The sequence below is a fragment of the Macaca thibetana genome, chromosome 1 (assembly GCF_024542745.1).
Source record: "Macaca thibetana thibetana isolate TM-01 chromosome 1, ASM2454274v1, whole genome shotgun sequence".
Classification (NCBI taxonomy): Eukaryota; Metazoa; Chordata; class Mammalia; order Primates; family Cercopithecidae; genus Macaca; species Macaca thibetana.
Window position 1 is genome coordinate 89124715 of NC_065578.1, and position 20575 is coordinate 89145289.

Consider the following 20575-nt stretch of genomic DNA (forward strand, 5'->3'; position numbering starts at 1 on the left):
AACAAATGTGATGCACTTGAGTTAGCCCGAAACCACCCCCCTCCCCCATCCGTGGAAAAATTGTCTTCCATGAAACCAGTCCTTGGTGCCAAAAAGGTTGGGGACTGCTGACCTTGGTGATGGGATCATTCATACACCAAGCCTCAGCAACTAGTTTACCCATGTTACAAACCTGAACCTAAAATAAGTCACTTGAAGATCATAATGTAGTTAATATGCTGTATTATATAAATATGTGTTCAATATACTTTATACACATACACACTCAGTATATATGAAAACCTACTTTTGTTTTCAAATTGCTTGTTCATCTTTAATTCAGTTGATGGTTGAAATATGCCCCTGGTAGGAAGGGCATATGTCATTATCCCCATGTTTGGTGGGTAAAATGGTATAACAGATGGATTAATTCTAAGTCCTGTGGCTGACATTGCTGGAAAGTACTGGTTTTCTGCCTTATGGCCTGGGCACTTTCTTAAGCCTGTAGTTAACATCCATGCTTTGGTTTCCATACTTTGGCTTACCCATGAGATGTGATATCTGTACAGGCATATACTAGACCAATAACTGGGATAGCATTAAAATTATTTGTAGTTTCTGTAGCACATCATTTATCTCATGCTATGCCTTTGCCCTTGCTATTTCTTCAGTCAAAATTGTTTTCCCTCCTCTCCCCACCACCTCATGTCTCACCCTTCCTTCATCTCTCAGCTCAAAACCACACCTCTGTGAAGTTCTCCCAGTAACTACATGCAGACTTGGGCTTGCTCCATCCGTGCATCTGCTATACTTTGTATTAACTTCATATTACTTTGTATTAAGGTCAGAGCAATGCCCTCACTATTAGGTTGGTGCAACTTTTGCCATTAAAAGTAGTGGCAAAAACCGCAGTCACTTTCACACCAACCTAATATGTTGTAATTGTACTCTTATTTCTTATCATCCTGCATTAGACTGGGATCTCCTTGAGGGCAAGGATCTATATTAGATCATCTCTGCATTCCCCTCCATGGTGCTAGGCACAGGGCTGGTGGCTTTCTTGAATTCCTAGTGAATGTCAGGCAGGGATGGTGGTGATTACATAATTTCATTGCTTTGTCATGTTTAAGCCAAGGACAGCAGTGAGGAGTTTCCTCCTTCAATAGCCAACCCTTAGCCAATAACACAGCCATTGGATGATCCGTGGTAGAGAAAAATATTTAGAGATGAAAGATTCTGTTAGCTCTCTCACTTAATTAGCTCAGAGAGGTCATTTAAGCTTTTTGAGCCTCAAGTTTCCTCATACTGTTGGGCAGTAGTAATGCCTAGACCACTGGGTTATTATGAAAATAAATAGAGATCTTGTATAGAAAAGTAGCTTGCAAACCGAAAAGCACTGCAAACATGAGAAATAAAGAAGAAAAGGTAATCTGGTAGAAAGAACATGTGCTTTGGCCTTAGGTGGGATTTTCAATCCAGACTCTGCTACTAATTATTTAATGTCTACAACTTCTATGAGTCTATTTCTTCCCCTCTCAAGGGTAAATAACAACACTTTGGCTGCTTAGAGTAATGTTGTGAAGGTTAAATAGGATTCAGGCAATGTTCCACTGTGTTCCACCTGTGTACGCTCAACTTTTTCCACCCAGAACTTTCAGATATTGTATGTTCCTACCTCTGCACCTTCTTTTCTATGTCAGAATCAGTCCTTTGTACTCCAGGGAAAGCGGGCACCTACTCTCAGGCTGGGGAAAAAAATAGTGAGGGGAGATCACCAGAGGAAGAGACAGGCTTCCCTGGCATGTAATCCCAGCCAGCCGGGATGTGCCTTGGGGCAGGGCGGAGGCACAGCCTCAATGTCATGTCACAGTGCATTCCTAGGACAGCTGTTTCTGCGGCAACTTCTTTTACCATTTCCTCTGAAACGTTTTATTGAAGTGAAAGCATACATACCAAAAACATTTTATTGAAGTGGAAGCCTGAGTGTACAGATCACATTTTATAAATTGAACACACCCGTGTAACCAGATCATTCATTCATTCTTGTTGCCTAGTATTCTATTTTGTAAATATACCACATCTTTTTTTTTTTTATTCTACAGTTGATAGGCATTTGGATAGCTTACAATTTAGAGCTAATACAAATGGTGCTACTATGAGCATTCTCATACATGTTTTTGGATGCGTATATACCCGTGTTTCTTACAGGTATATACCTAGCAGTGGAATTGCAGGATCATAGAGTGTGCTTATGCTCAATTTTAGTAGATAATATTAAAACATTTCCCAGAGTTTCCCAACATTGACACACTCACCAGCAGTATTTGCGTTCCAGTTGCTCCAGCATCCTCACCGGCACTTAGTATTATCTGTCATTTTAATTTTAGGAATTCTGGTGGATTTTATGATTTCATACAACATTTGGAAATAGAGCCACTCTCTTAGCCCCCAAAAGCTTAAACTTTTCTACATTTATTTTCCGGAGTGTGCTCTGTATAAAACTGGGAAGTTGTATCAGATGTAAAGCTCCTAGTACAGTGCTTGCCACATGGAAGGAAAATGACAAGTGATAGCCACTATTACTGTCACCATTATCATCATCACTAAATGCCATCTGTGTTCTTCAAGAGTGAGAGTAGGGCATGGTGGATTACAAAGGTGAATAAGACATATTCTCTGCCTACAAGGAGCTCAAGATCTAGTGGAAGAGATCGAGATTAGAAACAGATTTTGTTTTTGAGGCGGAGTCTTGCTCTGTTGCCCAGGCTGGAGTGCTGTGGCACTATCTCGCCTCACTGCAACCTCTGCCACCTGGGTTCGAGCAGTTCTTCCTGCCTCATCCTCCTGAGTAGCTGGGATTATAGGCGCCTGGCACCAAGCCCCACTAATTTTTGTATTTTTAGTAGAGACGGGGTTTTGCCATGTTGGCCAGGCTGGTCTCAAACTCCTGACCTCAGGTGATCTGTTCACCTCGGCCTCCCAAAGTGCTGGGATTACAGACGTGAGCCACCATGCCCGGCCTACAAACAGATTATTACTAGACAATATGATAGCAATTTGAAGGAAAAGGTAGTGTTTGAGCTAGCACTTATTAAGGAAAAGTTCAATAGAAAGAAAAAAGAGAAATGGGCTGGGGAAAATAGCAAGGGCACAAAACTTCTGGTGGGGGTGGCAGAGTAGACAATGTGCTGGAAGAGAGGAGCTCATCTGAGGTTGGAGTGGTCGTGCGCTGTCTGTTATTCAGTGTTACCTTTCTTGCAGGGAGTCTGGGGCCAGAGCTGGTGACAGCGTGTGAAGTTACAGTACTCTGTACTCTGTTGCTGTGCCCACTGCCACTACCTTTGAACTTTTCTTTTCCCACTGGGAAGGTGGACTGCCTCTTCTATTTCGTGGGATCAAAGCCTGTCCTGAGTACAAGGTGCTTGAAAACTACCATTGACACTTCAACAGCTGCAAAATAACACTGGTTGCAAGGATCCAACAATGTCTCTGCTGTATGGTCCTTTAACTCTTTATTTTTATGCTGAGACCTGGCTTAGAGTGTTCATTCTTGCATAGATCAATGTTGCTTTGTGGTAGCAATTCAGTTTAATAACACGCTCCCCTGCCCAATACCATCTGCAGATGTTAATAAATGTTCTCAAGGAATTTTTAGGATGCTGAAGATGATGATCAAGATCTCAAAATCATTTCATTGATTGAGCACCTACTATGTGTCAGGCATTGGATACATAGGACAAAGAAGGAAGTTGGACATAGTGCATGTCTTCATTGAATTGGTAATCCAATGGGCGATCAGACAAGTAAATACGGTGTGCTAAGAGCTGTGATGGGCGAAGGTACAGAGTTCTGTGAGAACACATCGAAGAAGCACCTCACCCATACTAGGGGATCAGGGAAAGCTTTCTGGAAAAGGCTGCAGAAACCTGATAGCCTGGTGAAGAGGAGTAGGGAGGAAGTAATCAAGGCAGAGGAAACAAAGTGTTGGAGAGGCTGAACACAAGGGAAGAATGGCTTGTTAGAGAAACTGGCAGAAGTTACTGGCCTAGAACAGAGAGAGCCTGGAGAGTTTTTACCAAGGGACCCACGGCAAGATGGAAAAGGGATTAAAGGAGGTAAAGACTGGCAGCAGAAAGACCAGTTGTGATAATCATGGTGTAAAAGACAAATAACCAATGTCCTCAGTACACTGACTTTCAAAATTCACTTCTCTCTCAATCCGCCAACCCAGACATCCTGGTCTCCCTAGGACCAAATACAGCTACAGTCACATGTCACTTAATAGGGATACCTTCTGAAAAAATGTGGTGTTAGGCAATTTCATTGTTGCGTGAATACCAGAGTGTACTTACACAAAGCTAGATGATGCGTGTGTGTATATGCATGTATATATGTATTCACATGGAAAACCAAATTCCCAACATCATTACTGAACATCAGTCCTTCCCCTACTTCAGGAGTCTCCAGTCCCCAGGCTGCAGACTGGTACCTGTCGAGGGCTGTTAGGAACTGGGCTGCACAGCAGTAGGTGAGCGGCGGGAGAGTGAGCATTACTGCCTGAGCTCCACTTTGTGTCAGATCAGCAGCAGCATTAGATTCTCATAGTAGCGTGAACCCTATTGTGAGGTCCGCATGTGAGGGATCTAGGTTGTGCACACTTTATGAGAATCTAATGCCTGATGATCCAACCAAGAAGAAACAATTTCATCCCAAAACCATCTCTCCCCGCGACGCCCATTTGTGGAAAAATTGCCCTCTACAAAACTCGTCTGTGGTGCCAGAAAGATTGAGGACCGCTGCCCTACTTGATCTATAATGCCAATGTTTAGTGCTGTGTATCAGGTTTCTATGTACTTCATTATAAAATGGAATCTTGCTCTGTCACCCAGACTGGAGTGCAATGGCGTGATCTTGTCTCACTGCAACCTCCTTCCTCCTCCTGGGTTCAAGCAATTCTTTTGCCTCAGCCTCCCAAGTAGCTGGGATTACAAGTGTGCGCCACTATGCCTGCTAAATTTTTGTATTTTTAGTAGAGATGGGGTTTCACCATATTGGCCAGGCTGGTCTCAAACTCCTGCCTCAAATGATCCACCCACCTCGGCCTCCCAAAGTGCTGGGATTATAGACATGAGCCACCATCTTGTATCTTATGGGACCACCATCATATATGCAGTCCATTGTTGACCAAAACACCATTATGCAGTTCATGACTCTATTTAAAAAGTAAAGAAAAATCCTATTTGAAGGAAATATTACATGCAAAAAAAAAAAAAAATCTATTGTTCCTATTACTCATGCAGATGGCCCTTTAAAGCCATGGTCCCCAAGTATGACTGTCATGTTCTTTGCCAGAAATAAACCTGTGCAAGGTGTACTCTCTAGTCTCTGTACATGAAGTAAGAGTCGTTCTGTATAACCTGCAGCTTGATGCTGTGTTTTGTGCATTTTAGATAGGAACTGAAGAGCTCAAAATGACATGAGGTTGAGCTGTTTCTCATTTAGTTTAGCTTGCCATGGTTCCAGTAGCCTTTCTTCCTGCTTACCCAAGCCATTCATGAAAGCAAAACCCACACAAGATACAGGAGCTCAGAATAAAAGGGGTTCGAGTGGGCATGTTATCTCCCACTTCCCCAACTAAGGTACAAATGGTTATTTTTCTTTTTTTCACTTCCTTGGTAATTTTTTTTTTTTTTTTCAAACACTGGATACCAGGCATTTCATACTTAAGCCCTGAAGTCTGGGAATGTGATTTCTAACAATTTTATGTTTGGAGTTCTTAGGCTTATGTTTACCTGCTTACATAAGAGGTATTTCACTTACAAAACTAACTACAGATGTGATCATTGCTGTAGTAGTCATCGTATTTTATTAAGAAATATTATGTACCTGCTCTGTGCAGTACTAGGTATGTGGAAGGTTTTTAGACAAAAATAAATAAATAAGACCTGGTCCCTGCTTTCAGAAACTTAATTTAAAACAGAGCAGAATCAAAGTACTAATGCCTTTTTCGTTGTGTCATCCAAGGAAGACACGAACAATTGGTCACAGCACTGTTTCCTACTGAAACCAGAATCAGCCTCAGAATCCTCCTCAACACAGCATTCCAGACAACCTATGAATAGATAATTCATCTTCCTAGCCGGGCACGGTGGCTCACGCCTGTAATCCCAGCACTTTGGGAGGCTGAGGTGGGCAGATCACAAGATCAGGAGTTCGAGACCAGCCTGGCCAATATGGTGAAACCCTGTCTCTACTGAAAATACAAAAATTAGCCAGGCGTGGTAGATGCCTGTAGTCCCAGCTACTCGGGAGTCTAAGGCAGGAGAATCGCTTGAACCAAGGAGGCAGAGGTTGCATTGAGCTGAGATCGCACCACTGCACTTTAGCCTGGGCGACATAAATAAATAAAAATAAAACATTAAAAATTCATCTTCCATCCTTAATTTTTAAAAAATAGATGCATTCCCAAAAATCTTGGGTACTTGCCTTGGTTTTTATTGCTTTGTCTTTTGCTAGTTTTTAAAGAAATGACATGATTTATTTCTTTAAAAAAGACAAAGCAATATGAATATGGAAACCCAAGAACCTCCCAAGAAAACAACATATGGTAATGTGGTTTTTCAAGAAGTTGAAACTTGAAACATTCAGTTCATGTACATAATTAGAGAAGCCATTCCCAATACTTGCCACTATAAACACGTTTTTCTGGGTTACTTCTAGGATGATTGCCCTCGTACTTTATTATTTGTATAAACTAGTTTCAGTGCTATAAAGCTACCAGCTGATAGTGAATAATAACCACATTTTCAAGTTTCCTGGCACCGGGGCTTCATTCATGGCTGCTCGGGTCACCTGCTTTGGTAGAGATCGTGTGTCTTCCTGGTGCTGACTTATTCAACATCACCATCATTGATTATTTCATGGCCACCTGAGTCTTGAGCTGTCTTCTCAATCCACATGCTTTCCATAGGACTGCATCAAAGGCCAGAGTTTCAGCTATATATATTGATAAATCCAAGTGTGTATAGTAAGACTCCTCCTAAATGCTAACCCTTAATTTCAACTGTTTATGGGCACTTCCACCAGAGTGATTGGAGCTAACATAAACATCTAACAAACAGTTGTGGCCAGAGGGTGTGCTAAGAGTGTCACAATCATTACTTAATTTAACCTTTCCAACAACCCTTAGAAGTTTTCATCCCTATTATACAGATGGGAAATACAAGGCTTAAGGAATCACATCATTAGTAAGTGTTAGAACTAAGTCTGGAACATAAGACTATCCAGAGTTTAACGGTATTTAATGGTATACACAGACCCTTCAATTTTGGCTTGTACAAAGTAAGAGTCATCCCACTCCTCGACCTCCAAATTTCAGTCTTAACCTTAAATGAGTCCACAACAGATGCCATCCTGCTGTCATATCCTCCTTCAAGGTCCACTAAGTAACCACTATGGACTTGGTGCAGTCTGTCATTATTTCTTACCTAGAATACAATTCTTACTCATTCTTTCCCTCTTCCTTGCACTAGGAGAGAAAAGCTATATATTCTCCTTTTAGTTTATTTTCTACTACATTTATATTGGATAAAAAGGTAGGACCTGAATGAGAAAACTTTAGTTTGGAACAGGCATAGGGTTTTTCTCATTTACTCTTTTCACTTGCATCTCTAGAATAATGTATTTTGTCTTCTTGTTTTCTAGGAATGTTTACCCTTGCGGAAGTTGCATCACTTAATGACATTCAGCCAACTTACCGAATCCTGAAACCATGGTGGGATGTGTTTATGGATTACCTGGCTGTTGTTATGTTAATGGTAGCCATCTTTGCAGGAACCATGCAACTTACCAAAGATCAGGTGGTCTGTTTGCCAGTATTGCCATCTCCTGTAAATTCAAAGGCACATACATCACCAGGAAATGCCGAGGTCACCACCAACATCCCGAAGATGGAAGCAGCCACCAACCAAGACCAAGATGGGCGGACAACAAATGACATTTCCTTTGGGACATCTGCTGTGACACCTGACATACCTCTCAGAGCCACATATCCTCGCACAGATTTCGCACTTCCAAGTCAGGAGGCAAAGAAAGAGAAGAAAGATCCAACAGGTCGAAAAACAAACTTGGATTTTCAGCAATATGTATTTATTAATCAGATGTGTTACCATCTGGCCCTTCCCTGGTATTCTAAGTACTTTCCATACCTTGCTCTTATACATACTATTATTCTCATGGTCAGTAGCAACTTTTGGTTCAAATATCCCAAAACATGCTCAAAAGTAGAACATTTTGTTTCAATATTAGGAAAGTGCTTTGAATCCCCTTGGACTACAAAAGCATTGTCTGAGACAGCATGCGAAGACTCAGAGGAAAACAAGCAGAGAATAACAGGTGCCCAGACTCTACCAAAGCATGTGTCTACCAGCAGTGATGAAGGGAGCCCCAGTGCCAGTACACCAATGATCAATAAAACCGGCTTTAAATTTTCAGCTGAGAAGCCTGTGATTGAAGTTCCCAGCATGACCATCCTAGATAAAAAGGATGGAGAGCAGGCCAAAGCCCTGTTTGAGAAAGTGAGGAAGTTCCGTGCCCATGTGGAAGATAGTGACTTGATCTATAAACTCTATGTCGTCCAAACAGTTATCAAAACAGCCAAGTTCATTTTTATTCTCTGCTATACAGCGAACTTTGTCAACGCAATCAGCTTTGAACATGTCTGCAAGCCCAAAGTTGAGCATCTGACTGGTTATGAGGTATTTGAGTGCACCCACAATATGGCTTACATGTTGAAAAAGCTTCTCATCAGTTACATATCCATTATTTGTGTTTATGGCTTTATCTGCCTCTACACTCTCTTCTGGTTATTCAGGATACCTTTGAAGGAATATTCTTTCGAAAAAGTCAGAGAAGAGAGCAGTTTTAGTGACATTCCAGATGTCAAAAACGATTTTGCGTTCCTTCTCCACATGGTGGACCAGTATGACCAGCTATATTCCAAGCGTTTTGGTGTGTTCTTGTCAGAAGTTAGTGAAAATAAACTTAGGGAAATTAGTTTGAACCATGAGTGGACATTTGAAAAACTCAGGCAGCACGTTTCACGCAATGCCCAGGACAAGCAGGAGTTGCATCTGTTCATGCTATCGGGGGTGCCCGATGCTGTCTTTGACCTCACAGACCTGGATGTGCTAAAGCTTGAACTAATTCCAGAAGCTAAAATTCCTGCTAAGATTTCTCAAATGACTAACCTCCAAGAGCTCCACCTCTGCCACTGCCCTGCAAAAGTTGAACAGACTGCTTTTAGCTTTCTTCGCGATCACTTGAGATGCCTTCACGTGAAGTTCACCGATGTGGCTGAAATTCCTGCCTGGGTGTATTTGCTCAAAAACCTTCGAGAGTTGTACTTAATAGGCAATTTGAACTCTGAAAACAACAAGATGATAGGACTTGAATCTCTCCGAGAGTTGCGGCACCTTAAGATTCTCCACGTGAAGAGCAATTTGACCAAAGTTCCCTCCAACATTACAGATGTGGCTCCACATCTTACAAAGTTAGTCATTCATAATGACGGCACTAAACTCTTGGTACTGAACAGCCTTAAGAAAATGATGAATGTCGCTGAGCTGGAACTCCAGAACTGTGAACTAGAGAGAATTCCACATGCTATTTTCAGCCTCTCTAATTTGCAGGAACTGGATTTAAAGTCAAATAACATTCGCACAATTGAGGAAATCATCAGTTTCCAGCATTTAAAACGACTGACTTGTTTAAAATTATGGCATAACAAGATTGTTACTATTCCTCCCTCTATTACCCATGTCAAAAACTTGGAGTCACTTTATTTCTCTAACAACAAGCTCGAATCCTTACCAGTGGCAGTATTTAGTTTACAGAAACTCAGATGCTTAGATGTAAGCTACAACAACATTTCAATGATTCCAATAGAAATAGGATTGCTTCAGAACCTGCAGCATTTGCATATCACTGGGAACAAAGTGGACAGTCTGCCAAAACAATTGTTTAAATGCATAAAGTTGAGGACTTTGAATCTGGGACAAAACTGCATCACCTCACTCCCAGAGAAAGTTGGTCAGCTCTCCCAGCTCACTCAGCTGGAGCTGAAGGGGAACTGCTTGGACCGCCTGCCAGCCCAGCTGGGCCAGTGTCGGATGCTCAAGAAAAGCGGGCTTGTTGTGGAAGATCACCTTTTTGACACCCTGCCACTCGAAGTCAAAGAGGCATTGAATCAAGACATAAATATTCCCTTTGCAAATGGGATTTAAACTAAGAGAATACGTGCACAGCGATGTGCAGGAACAACTTCCTAGATTGCAAGTGCTCACGTACAAGTTATTACAAGATAATGCATTTTAGGAGTAGATACATCTTTTAAAATAAAACACAGGATGCATAGAAGGCTGATAGAAGACATAACTGAATGTTCAACATTTGTAGGGTTTTAAGTCATTCATTTCCAAATCTTTTTTTTTTTTTCTTTTGGGGAAAGGGAAGGAAAAATTATAATCACTAATCTTGGTTATTTTTAAATTGTTTGTAACTTGGATGCTGCCGCTACTGAATGTTTACAAATTGCTTGCCTGCTAAAGTAAATGATTAAATTGACATTTTCTTACTATATCACCTTTTTTGAGGGGTCTTAATTTACTTTGCTTAATTGGTGCAATATTGCTTTAACTCAGATCACTAAAAACAGATACATCAAGTCCAAACTTGTAAATTTAGATTTGCTAAAATACTGATTGATTTCCTGTTTTAATTTAAAGTGCCTCAAGTAAGCACTCCTCACAATAGTTGACTGGTACTGCTGCTCCTGAGCACCTCGTGTCATAGGTTTTATACTCTTACAGACTTGGAATGCAGTAGAGGTGTGTGGATTGTTAGGGGTTTTGTTTTTTAAGAATAAGTAGCAAGAAATAACACATTTCTTAATAGCTTTTTTGACATAGTTTGGCGTTCCGATTATATGGTACATTTTTCTGCCAATAACATAGGGTTGCCAATAAATAGAAAATGTTTTCTAAAAATAAATTTTATTACAACAAAATAAAAATTTTAATGACTTATTAACAAAACCTCCAATATCACCACCATTTGGAAGATAACACAGAATCACAAGTATCATTTAATTTCTTGCCCTTCTCAGTGTTCTTCTGGTGTTGGTGGGAAAATAATAGGAAACGTAGTTCATTGGGTAGGGAAACTCTTAACTGTCCCTATCTTAGTGACAAGCTGTATTTTCTATGTTTGCGTGCAGCTAGGAGGAGTCATAGCCAGACAAATGCTAGGAGAATACACTTTTTAGATAATGATTTCCTTCTTTAACTGACCAGTATCTAATCAATCTCAGAAAAATCAAAAAAATTCCCTGCCAGATGTTTCATAGGCCTCCTACAGGACTCTTTTCAAGAGAATAGAACAGTTTGGCACTCTGACAAAGCAGCGTCCTCTCGCTACAAAACTGGACTCACTTAAACACTGGACTTTTGTCACTTCTAAGCACAACTTGAAGGATTTTGCAGAGAATGGGCAAAGATGGACTCATATCTTTGCTTTCCTCCTCAGAACTGAACTCTAAGAGTGCTGGTCTGTGGCCAATGGAGGTGAATCTTGGCCTGCAGTAGAGCCTGTGAATGCTCTGAGAAGTATTCTCACAAATAGAAAAGGCTGCAGCCCCTGTAGCTGAGTTAGGAATCGATGCTGGCTCTGGCACCCTGGCCATTCCTTCTCCTCCTCAAAGGCTTGAGGTAGGGGGCTAGCTTATTAAACATTTTTTAAGCTTAAGTTTGAATAATCAGACAAAAAGCAATGGCATATTTTCAGTACAGCAAATTCTATGCATCTTCCAGTTGTCTCAGCATTCTTTAATGTATTCACTAGTATTAATGATGTACCTTGGTGCCTTTCTAATACAAGGAACTAGGGATTCAGTGTTGGAATAAGTTCTGGCCACATGGAGGTTTATCTAGTAAAGTAGAGAGATAAATATTAATTATGTAAATAATAGAAGTGTTTAATTACAATTATAGAAGGTGTAGGTCAGGTGCAGTGACTCACACCTATAATCCCAGCACTTTGAGAGGCTGAGGCAGGAGGATGGCTTGAGCCCAGGAGTTTGAGACCAGCCTGGGCAACATAGCAATACCCCATCTCTACAAAAAAGTTTAAAAATTAGCTGGGCGTGGTAGCATGCATTTGTAGTCCCAGCTACTTGGGAGGCTGAGGTGGGAGGATCACTTGGGCCCAGGAGTTCGAGGCTGCAGTGAGTTATGATCGTGCCATTGTACTCCAATCTGGTGACAGAGCAAGACCTTGCCTCAAACCAAAAAAAGTGTACAAAATCTGTGTAAATGAATAATGGCGGGGGTGGAGTGAACTTAAAGAAGAGCTTCAGGGAAGTTTTGTACTTGTAAATGGTCCTGAACATTTCCCTTCCACCAGCCATATAGGGCTCTGTTCTCCCTGCTTGGTAATGACACCACCTGAAATTAGCACAGTATTTTTAGAAGGATGCCACTCCATCTTAGTTGTGAGATAAGGAGTCCAGATCTTAGGATCTTTGCTTTTAGGACTGGAAAACTTGTCTTCCCTTTTTTTAAAACAAAACAAAACACCTTATTGAAGTATAACTGGCATATGAAAGGCCCTACATATGTAAAGCCTTTACATATATACCTTAAATGTGGTAGCAAACTACATCTCAAAGAGCTGCCTTTCTTAAAACAAGTGTATGTTGTTTTTGAAGGGCAGGTGTGGCAGGACGCCACAGTTCACTTTGCTTTTCAGAGAAGAGCCATTCTGTAGGGACCACAATCTATGAGATAATTCCTAAATTTGGCCACTGGCAGCTCTGCCCATAGGCTCCTATTTCCTAAACACTACTTGGGGTTCAGTCACTTAGAACTGGTTGGTGTTAGATGTCTTCAAACAGTATCAAGGGGTACCTCTTCTCTTACCTAAATTGCTGTTGACTATCAGCCCTTACTGATTTCCTTGAACTCTGAAAAGTTGAGGGTCAGTTGATTTAAATGCCACATTCCATGCCACTGTTTGCAAATAGGAATACTCTAAAAGAGAGTTCCTGAGAAATGCTGACTCATTTAACAGACTTTAAATATACTGAGTTTTGATGCCTCAACAACAGAAAAAGAGTTGTGGGCCCAAATAGACTGTCAACCTATGTGTCCTCTTGAATTTATGTTGGCGTCGCTTGGACCAGACGTGGGAGAAAAACAAGTTAGTATGTATAAGATTTGGCTTAATATTTTCATATCTTTCCATGAAGTCCCTTGAGCAATCTGAAAAAGAGTATTTAAAGTCTGTTTTTAAATATGCCATATCTGGGTGAGTCTCACAAAGTCTGAAAGAACTTGGTTTACTTGTGGCTGTTTAATTTTTTCTCACTAGCAGTCAGTTGGCTTGACAGAGAGGATTGACTTTTTTAAGGGTTCAGAAAGATGAGCCAAAATTGTCACAGGGACCTCATTCTTAGTAGTACAGATTTAGTAATTTAATAGTAGGCAGGAAGAGTTCATTCTATAATTCATGGCCGGCAAAGTCCTGACTGTTTGACTTTTTTTAATATAAAGAAAGAAGTCTTATTCTTTCTTAATATCTGTAATACTTTCTCTGTCTCTCCTGGTGTCTACTTCAACCAGTAACCAAACTCCCTAAGTTGCTGATGGCAGCAAACTCCAAAGTGCCCTTGAGGCCAACGCCCAATAGTTATTTCCATTCACCTTGTTGAATAAAAGCCAGAGTACTGTCCTCTTGCTAAGATTTCTGGCAGCACTTGCGTCAGTAATTCATTCCAATAAAATGGTCCCTTTATCAACTGAATCCCCAAACAAAGGCTGTACTAACAAAAAGCTCCTTTCATGAAAAAAAGAAAGGGGGAAAAAAGAGCAAGCCCCTGGAAACCAGCTTTCAAAAGTCCTCTAACTTGTGACTGCAACATGAAGAAGTGGCCCCGTCTGATCCTGGCCAGCTGCAGCTCTCTTAAAGCAAGGGCTCCGGCTATTCAAGGTGGTATCCGCTGGGGCACAGGGAAGGCTGAAACCAAGGGGGCAGAAGAGCAGCAGGCCAGGAACCATCTGCCCCTCAAGCCTGGCCTAGCCTAGCCTGGGGTGACAGTCACAGCTGAAATCATGGAAATAAGTCCCTTCACTCACAAAGCCAATAGCAGATGTCCATTCTTCATCCTTGTGTCTCTGGACATAAAACGTATACACTGTTCCAGGTAAGCATCGCCTTTCTTGTGGAAATTCATGGGATTATTTGCTGAGAGTTAATCCCGAAAAGTTTCATTCCACAGTCTCATCCACCCCCCTCCCACTGCTGTGGGACCCCTGATGGTAGAAAGTTCCCCGGCCCCACCTGCTGTCACTGTCAGCTGTCCTTCCTTCACTCCTAAGATTCCAGGCTCTGGAGTGAGAGTGCCTGGGTTTGAATCCTGCCTTGGCCCCAGCTGTGTGACTGTGCGGAAGCTACTTACCTAAGCCTCAGTTTTTTTACTGTAAATGGGAATAGTCATAGTACCTGCCAAATGTGTTTTATTGTGTGTGACAATTGAATGAGGTGATTCATTTGAGGCACTGTGCCTGGCAGATAGTAAGTACTCAATAATACTGTTACTACTTTTATCCCCAGAGACTGTTGGCCTTCCCTAATATGCATTCTCTCCTTCCTTGGTAATGGAATTTTCAGTGGACACCTGGAACACAATAAAATGTGTATTTTTAAAAGCCAGGCAGTGGTCCTTGCCTGTAGTCCCAGGAACTGTGAAGACTGAAGCAGGAAGATCACTTGGGTCCAGGTGTTCCAGTCCAGCTTGGGCAACACAGCAAGACCCTGATTCTTTTTGGAAAACAAAACAGGCCAGGCATGGTAGCTCACACCTGTAATCCCAGCACTTCACGGGGCCAAGGCGGGTGGATCGCTTGAGGCCAGGAATCCAAGACCAGCCTAGCCAACATGGCAAAACCCTGTCTCTACCAAAAATAACAAAAATTAGCTGGCACAGTGGTGCATGCCTGTAGTCCCAGCTACTCAGGAGGCTGAGGCAGGAGGATCGCTTGAGCCCAGGAGGTAGAGGTTTCAGTGAGCGGAGATCGGGCCACTGCACTGCAGCCTGGGTGACAGAGCAAGACCTTGTCTCAAAAAAACAAAATGAAAACTATTTTCCAGGCTTCCTTGGGGCTAGATGTGCCATGGGGCTAGGATTTAGTTAAATTCTAGCCAAAGGAGTGGGAATGGAAGTGGAATGTGGGATTTCTGGATTAGGACCTTAGAGGAAGGTCATATCCTTCCCCGTTGCTGCTGCTTAAATTGCACATATAGAAATAAGCCCAATTTAGACTGTGCAGATGAGGGCAACAAATCAGATGTGGCACAGCAGCACAATAAAAGTCTGGGCCCCTGGCAACTTCAAGAAACAGGGTCATATAAAGGAGAAATAAATCTGTGTCCTGTTTAAGCCACAATTCGGGGACTCTGATACATGCAACAAATCCTAAAAACCTTGCTACTCAAACCCATGGCTGGATAGCCATAGCAGCACTGGGGGCTTGTTAGAAATGCAGAATCTCAGTTTCCTCCCCAGACACTGATTGAACCAAATCTGTGTTTTAACAGGATGGTGTCCAGCTGATGTATAGGCAAATAAAGTCTGAGAAGCATTGTCCTAAATAACACACCTACGAAGAACAAATCAGTCATCAGAAAGTGTTTCTTCCCCCACTGGGTTATGCCTCTCCCATCAGCCTTCTGCTGGGCTCTAGTGGGAGAGGGAGGAATTGGGGATTTTGTTGGTGCTTGTGGCTTAGACCAACTTCCACATCCCCATTTGCTCCTGCTGGCAGTCATGCTTTTCATGTCACCATAGCAACTACAGAGCAGAAAAAAAAGTGACAGTCACTGTGGACTGCTTGAAGAGGTGGTGGCAATATAGGTCATCCTCCCAGTAGTGTGAGGTTTTGAAGGTCTATGACTGCCCCAATGGCATATGCACTTGTACTAAGTAAGCCCTTCACTCATTGATACCCTTCACGTGCCCAGGTAGCTAAACTGCCCCATTCTGTTAACCTTCAGGCTGAGTCTGGCTTAGTTGCTTAAAGTTCAGTCAACCATGGAATAGCCTGCCCATTTTGAGCCTTTTCAGAATGCTTCTGGAAAACTGCCAATAGCCCAGCATGAAAATTAGCTAGAGTAGTTTTAGGGGAAAGACATACTCAAAGGAATCACAGGTATTACACCAAGCTGCACAGATTAAGAAATATATTTTTTCAATTTGCCATTGAAAAACTAAGGAATAGCCACATATTTCAGTACTTTAAAATGAGTTTCTCCACTTTGGGAGGCCGAGGCGGGTGGATCACTTGAGGTCAGGAGTTCGAGACCAGCCTGGCCAACGTGGTGAAACCTCATCTCTACTAAAAATACAAAAATTAGCCAGGCGTGGTGGTGTGTGCCTATAATCCCAGCTACTCGGGAGGCTGAGGCAGGAGAATCACTTGAACCCAGGAGGCAGAGGTTATAGTGAGCCAAGACTGTGCCATTGCACTCCAGCCTGGGTGACAGAGCCAGACTCTGACTCAAAAATAAATACATACATAAAAATAAAAAAAATGAAATGAAGTTCTGCCTGAATGAAAACTTCAAGATGTATCTCCAAGGGTTTAACCCAACTATTCCCTGCAGCTTAGGCCTGTTACCTATTCGGCGTTGGTTATGATGGAAACATCTGGTTACTCTCCTGATGATAACCCTTCATCTTCCTGAAGATGGTGTTTAAATCACTCATCATCTCCACTTCCCAGAATGTTGTGAAGCTTATGTCAGCATGGTGCCTAGCGCTCCCTGGAGATAAATACGCATAATCAGAGTTTCCTATTAATTTATCATCATGGTAGGAAATTCAGTTAAGAGAACATTTTCATCTCTGCCTTAGAAGTAGCTGACACATGAATTCAAGTCAACACCTTTCACGTATCAATCCTAAGTAACTGCTGTTCTTTAGGGGATTGATTATATGTTTTCAAGTTTCCATTTCTGAAGATAGAAGATGGTATTAGAAGTGAATTGGGCTGGGTGCAGTAACTCAGACCTGTAATACCAGCATTTTGGGAGGCCAAGACAGGCAGATCACCTGGGGTCAGGAGTTTGAGACCAGCCTGGCCACCATGGCAAAACCCCATCTCTACTAAAAGTCCAAAAATTAGCCAGGCATGGTGGTGCATGCCTGTAGTCCCAGCTACTCAGGAGCCTGAGGCAGGAGAATTGCCTGAACCCAAGTGGCAGAGGTTCCAGTGAGCCAAGATCGCACCACTGCATTCCAGCCTGGGCGACTGAGCAAGACTACATCTCAAAAAAAAAAAAAAGTGAATTGGACACTATAAGTAACAACAGTAATGGCTCCGACTCTATGCCAGATGGGCATTTGACCTGTATCACAGGCAAACAGGGAAGTGTGAGTTACTTCCATTTTATAGATAAAGAAACTGTGAAGTTACACAATCTGTCCAAGGTCACCCAGCCGGCAGGAGACAGGGGCACTGCTAAATCAGGCAACGTGCATATCTTATCTCATTGAATCCTCACAAGATCACTAACAGAAAGGCATTATCCTCATCTAAGAGATGAACAAACCTAGAGAATTTGACCTGTCTCTGTTTTCATATTGTAAATAGCAGTTACTAGTCTCTGATGCAGGCACCCCTACAACGAGAGAGGTGTTGCTTATGCTCTTCCACTCAAATACCCAGCAGATGACTGGTGCTCTGTCAGCAATTCAGAAAGATGTTTTGAAATCTGTGTTGACATCCGGTTACATAAATAAATCCAAGCTAGGATTTTTCTTCATTCTTTAGCCTTAGAGAGAAGTTTTGATGTGTCTCAGCATCTGTCCTTAGCATTACAACTTGTTTCCTCTGTTAGGCTGTTGACAGTCATGAAAGGGCAATCCACCCAAGGTAATGTAATTATTTTCCCTCACTAAATGTTAAAAGCATGACTGTCTTTACTCATGGTCATTTACTCAGAAATGAGAAAGCTCTGTCTCAGCTGTTTGATGCAGAGTCAGTGTGGTAGAGAGTGACATTCAACAGATCCAGAAAGGTGGGTGCAGGAAAACACTGTAACATTTGCTAGGCCCTCTGGGCAGATGTGACTTTTCTTTCCAGCATGGCATTTCAAACGCGGATTCTTCGGCTGTTACCAACCCATGCAGCAGCAGGCGCCTGCATCGCCCTGACCTTTATTTTTACTGGATCTTTTCCTTTTTCTGTTGATGGTCACTGTACTCCACCATCTGGGCTGGGACAAGAAATCAAATATTTGTGGTCCGCGGGGAGGAAGGACCCAGCTTCACATGGAAGAAACTGCTTAGAATAGAGGAAGAATGAAGAAAGTTGAGGAAACTAATATTCCCACCCCTGCTGGTACATATGTACCCTTTCCAGATTTGCATTTCAAAACGTCCAGGAGGTTTCAATTTTTTTTTTTTTTTGGCCTACCTTCTTCCCTTATCCATTGTAATCTATTCTAATTCCTCACCCCAAAAGAGCTCAGTTTGGCAGAGTGAATTTTAAACAAAACATGAATTGTTAGATGAAAAGCATTTGTGTGTGTTTTATATCTTTGACCCCTTGTAAAGGTGAGCAGAGCTTTTACAGGATAACACAGTTTATATACAATCAATATAAGCAGGAGAATCTTACCATTCACCAGGACTAAAATTACAGTCAGTAGTGACCAAGAAAAGTCTGCCGACGGAGCAATAAAGAGCTCAGAGGAGGCCAGGAAAGATGTTTTAAAATATTGTAAACAGTTATTCCATTATTTACAGAATAAAATTAGCCCAATGACACATTTTAAGTATGGCCTCAGTTCTTCTGCCAGCCAGAGTTAAAGCCATAGCAAATAACACGTGTGCTCAATTGCAATGAATTGAGACCTATTGCAGTTGCTTTTGAGAAGATTACAAGAGGTTCTGCTCATACTGAGTTTTTAGTTGCTAAAATCCTCCTCATTGTATGAAACTAAGTTAATTTTCTTAGCCTAAGACTTAACTCTGTCTGTATAAAAAGCCTCCTGCCAGCAGCGTGACCACCTACTCTTTGTCGTTAGACTGGGAAGCTGCAGAATATGGTGGTTAGAGTTTAAGCTACTGGAACTGCCTCCTTAAAGGCAAGTTACTTAACAGGGGTGTGTTTTTGCTTTCTCATCTGTGAAAAGGGGTTAATGATAATATTTACCTTGTAGCGTAGCTGTGTATATTAAGTGAGTTAACACATGAATTGCTTAGGACAATGCCTGGCATGTTGAATGCTTAATACATTTAAGTGGTTTTTATTAATAATATTTCTGTAATATTTGAGAGATGTATCCATCATTTAAGCCTGGAAAATAAAGCTATTCAAATGGAAGATTATATAAGAGATAAGGAAATGGACACTGCCCAAGTAAGAACTAATTTTGCTTTTCTCTCAAAAGGCAGCAAAGACAAGTCACTGGTGATTTAATGTCTCACAGACATCTTTTCATACATGTATTACTTTGTGTATTTTGCTTAGCAAATCAGGGTATTCAGACATTGTAATACCAAGAACCCTCTTGGGTTGGTTATGATTCTTTGTAAGTAAGTTCTCTAAACTTGGGTCAGACCCAATGACCTACTGGCAAAAGACCTGAAAACAGATTTTCAAAGAATAGCTGCAACGAACTCTGACTTGGGGTTATTTATTGAGTCTTCGTCTTAGCCTTCTTGGTGTTGCTATAACAGAACACCAAAGACTGGGTAATTTATGAAGAAATTTATTTTTCACAGTTCTGGAGGCTGGGAAGTCCAATATCAAAGTGCCTGCAGTGAGGACCTTCGTGCTGCGTCATCCCATGGCGGGAGACAGAAGCGCAAGAGAGCAGGAGAGCCAGGGCAAGAGAAAGAGGGCTAACCTCATCCTTTTATCAGGAACCCACTCCTGCAACAACAGCATTCATCTGTTCATGAGGGCAGAGCTCCCATGAGCCAATCACATCTTAAAGTTTCCACTTCTCAACAATATTGCACTGGGGATTAAGTTTCCGATACGTAAACTTTGGGGAACCCATTCAAACCACAGCAGTCCTCAATAAGGAATGTTGACTGTTTTCACTGGGCAGGGGATAAGGAATTTGCTTCTGGGCTGACCAGTATTTTTTATCTCTTTTTTGGTTAACCTGAAACTTAGACTGGTCATTGGGACTAAAAGTGTTCTACCTTTTTAGTCTATTAAAAAAGACGAAAATTCATCTCTATGACCACAGATATTAATAGCTGGTCATTTGCTTTCTTCAAAGAATTCATTTGAAATATATTTATGTTCATAGTTTTAAAATATACGATCCATAAAAGACCATGTTTACAGAACAGATGACTAAGGGTGTGATTTGCAAAACGAAAATAATGTTTTCTTCTATTCATCAGGGTTAGCTCCTCTAGAACTCAGGAAAAAAATGGTTATAGCCAATGTTTAGGAAATGAAACCATTGGTTACAGCAAAGCATACTTGCAGCACTTTTAGAATGAGCACTTTAGACAGAA

The 20575-nt window shown here is 41.6% G+C and overlaps 1 protein-coding gene across 6 annotated transcripts in view; it reads left to right on the top strand.

Annotated features, from left to right (window-relative positions):
* Positions 1-10617, top strand: part of LRRC8D (leucine rich repeat containing 8 VRAC subunit D) — a 118673-nt gene extending 108056 nt beyond the window's left edge. For all 6 annotated transcript variants that reach the window (XM_050806389.1, XM_050806378.1, XM_050806360.1 and 3 more), the window contains one exon: positions 7684-10617. In XM_050806389.1, coding sequence (XP_050662346.1) covers positions 7686-10262 — 2577 coding nt within the window. In that variant the 5' untranslated portion in view covers positions 7684-7685 and the 3' untranslated portion in view covers positions 10263-10617. The remainder of the gene's footprint in view (positions 1-7683) is intronic.
* Positions 10618-20575: the final 9958 nt, after the last annotated feature.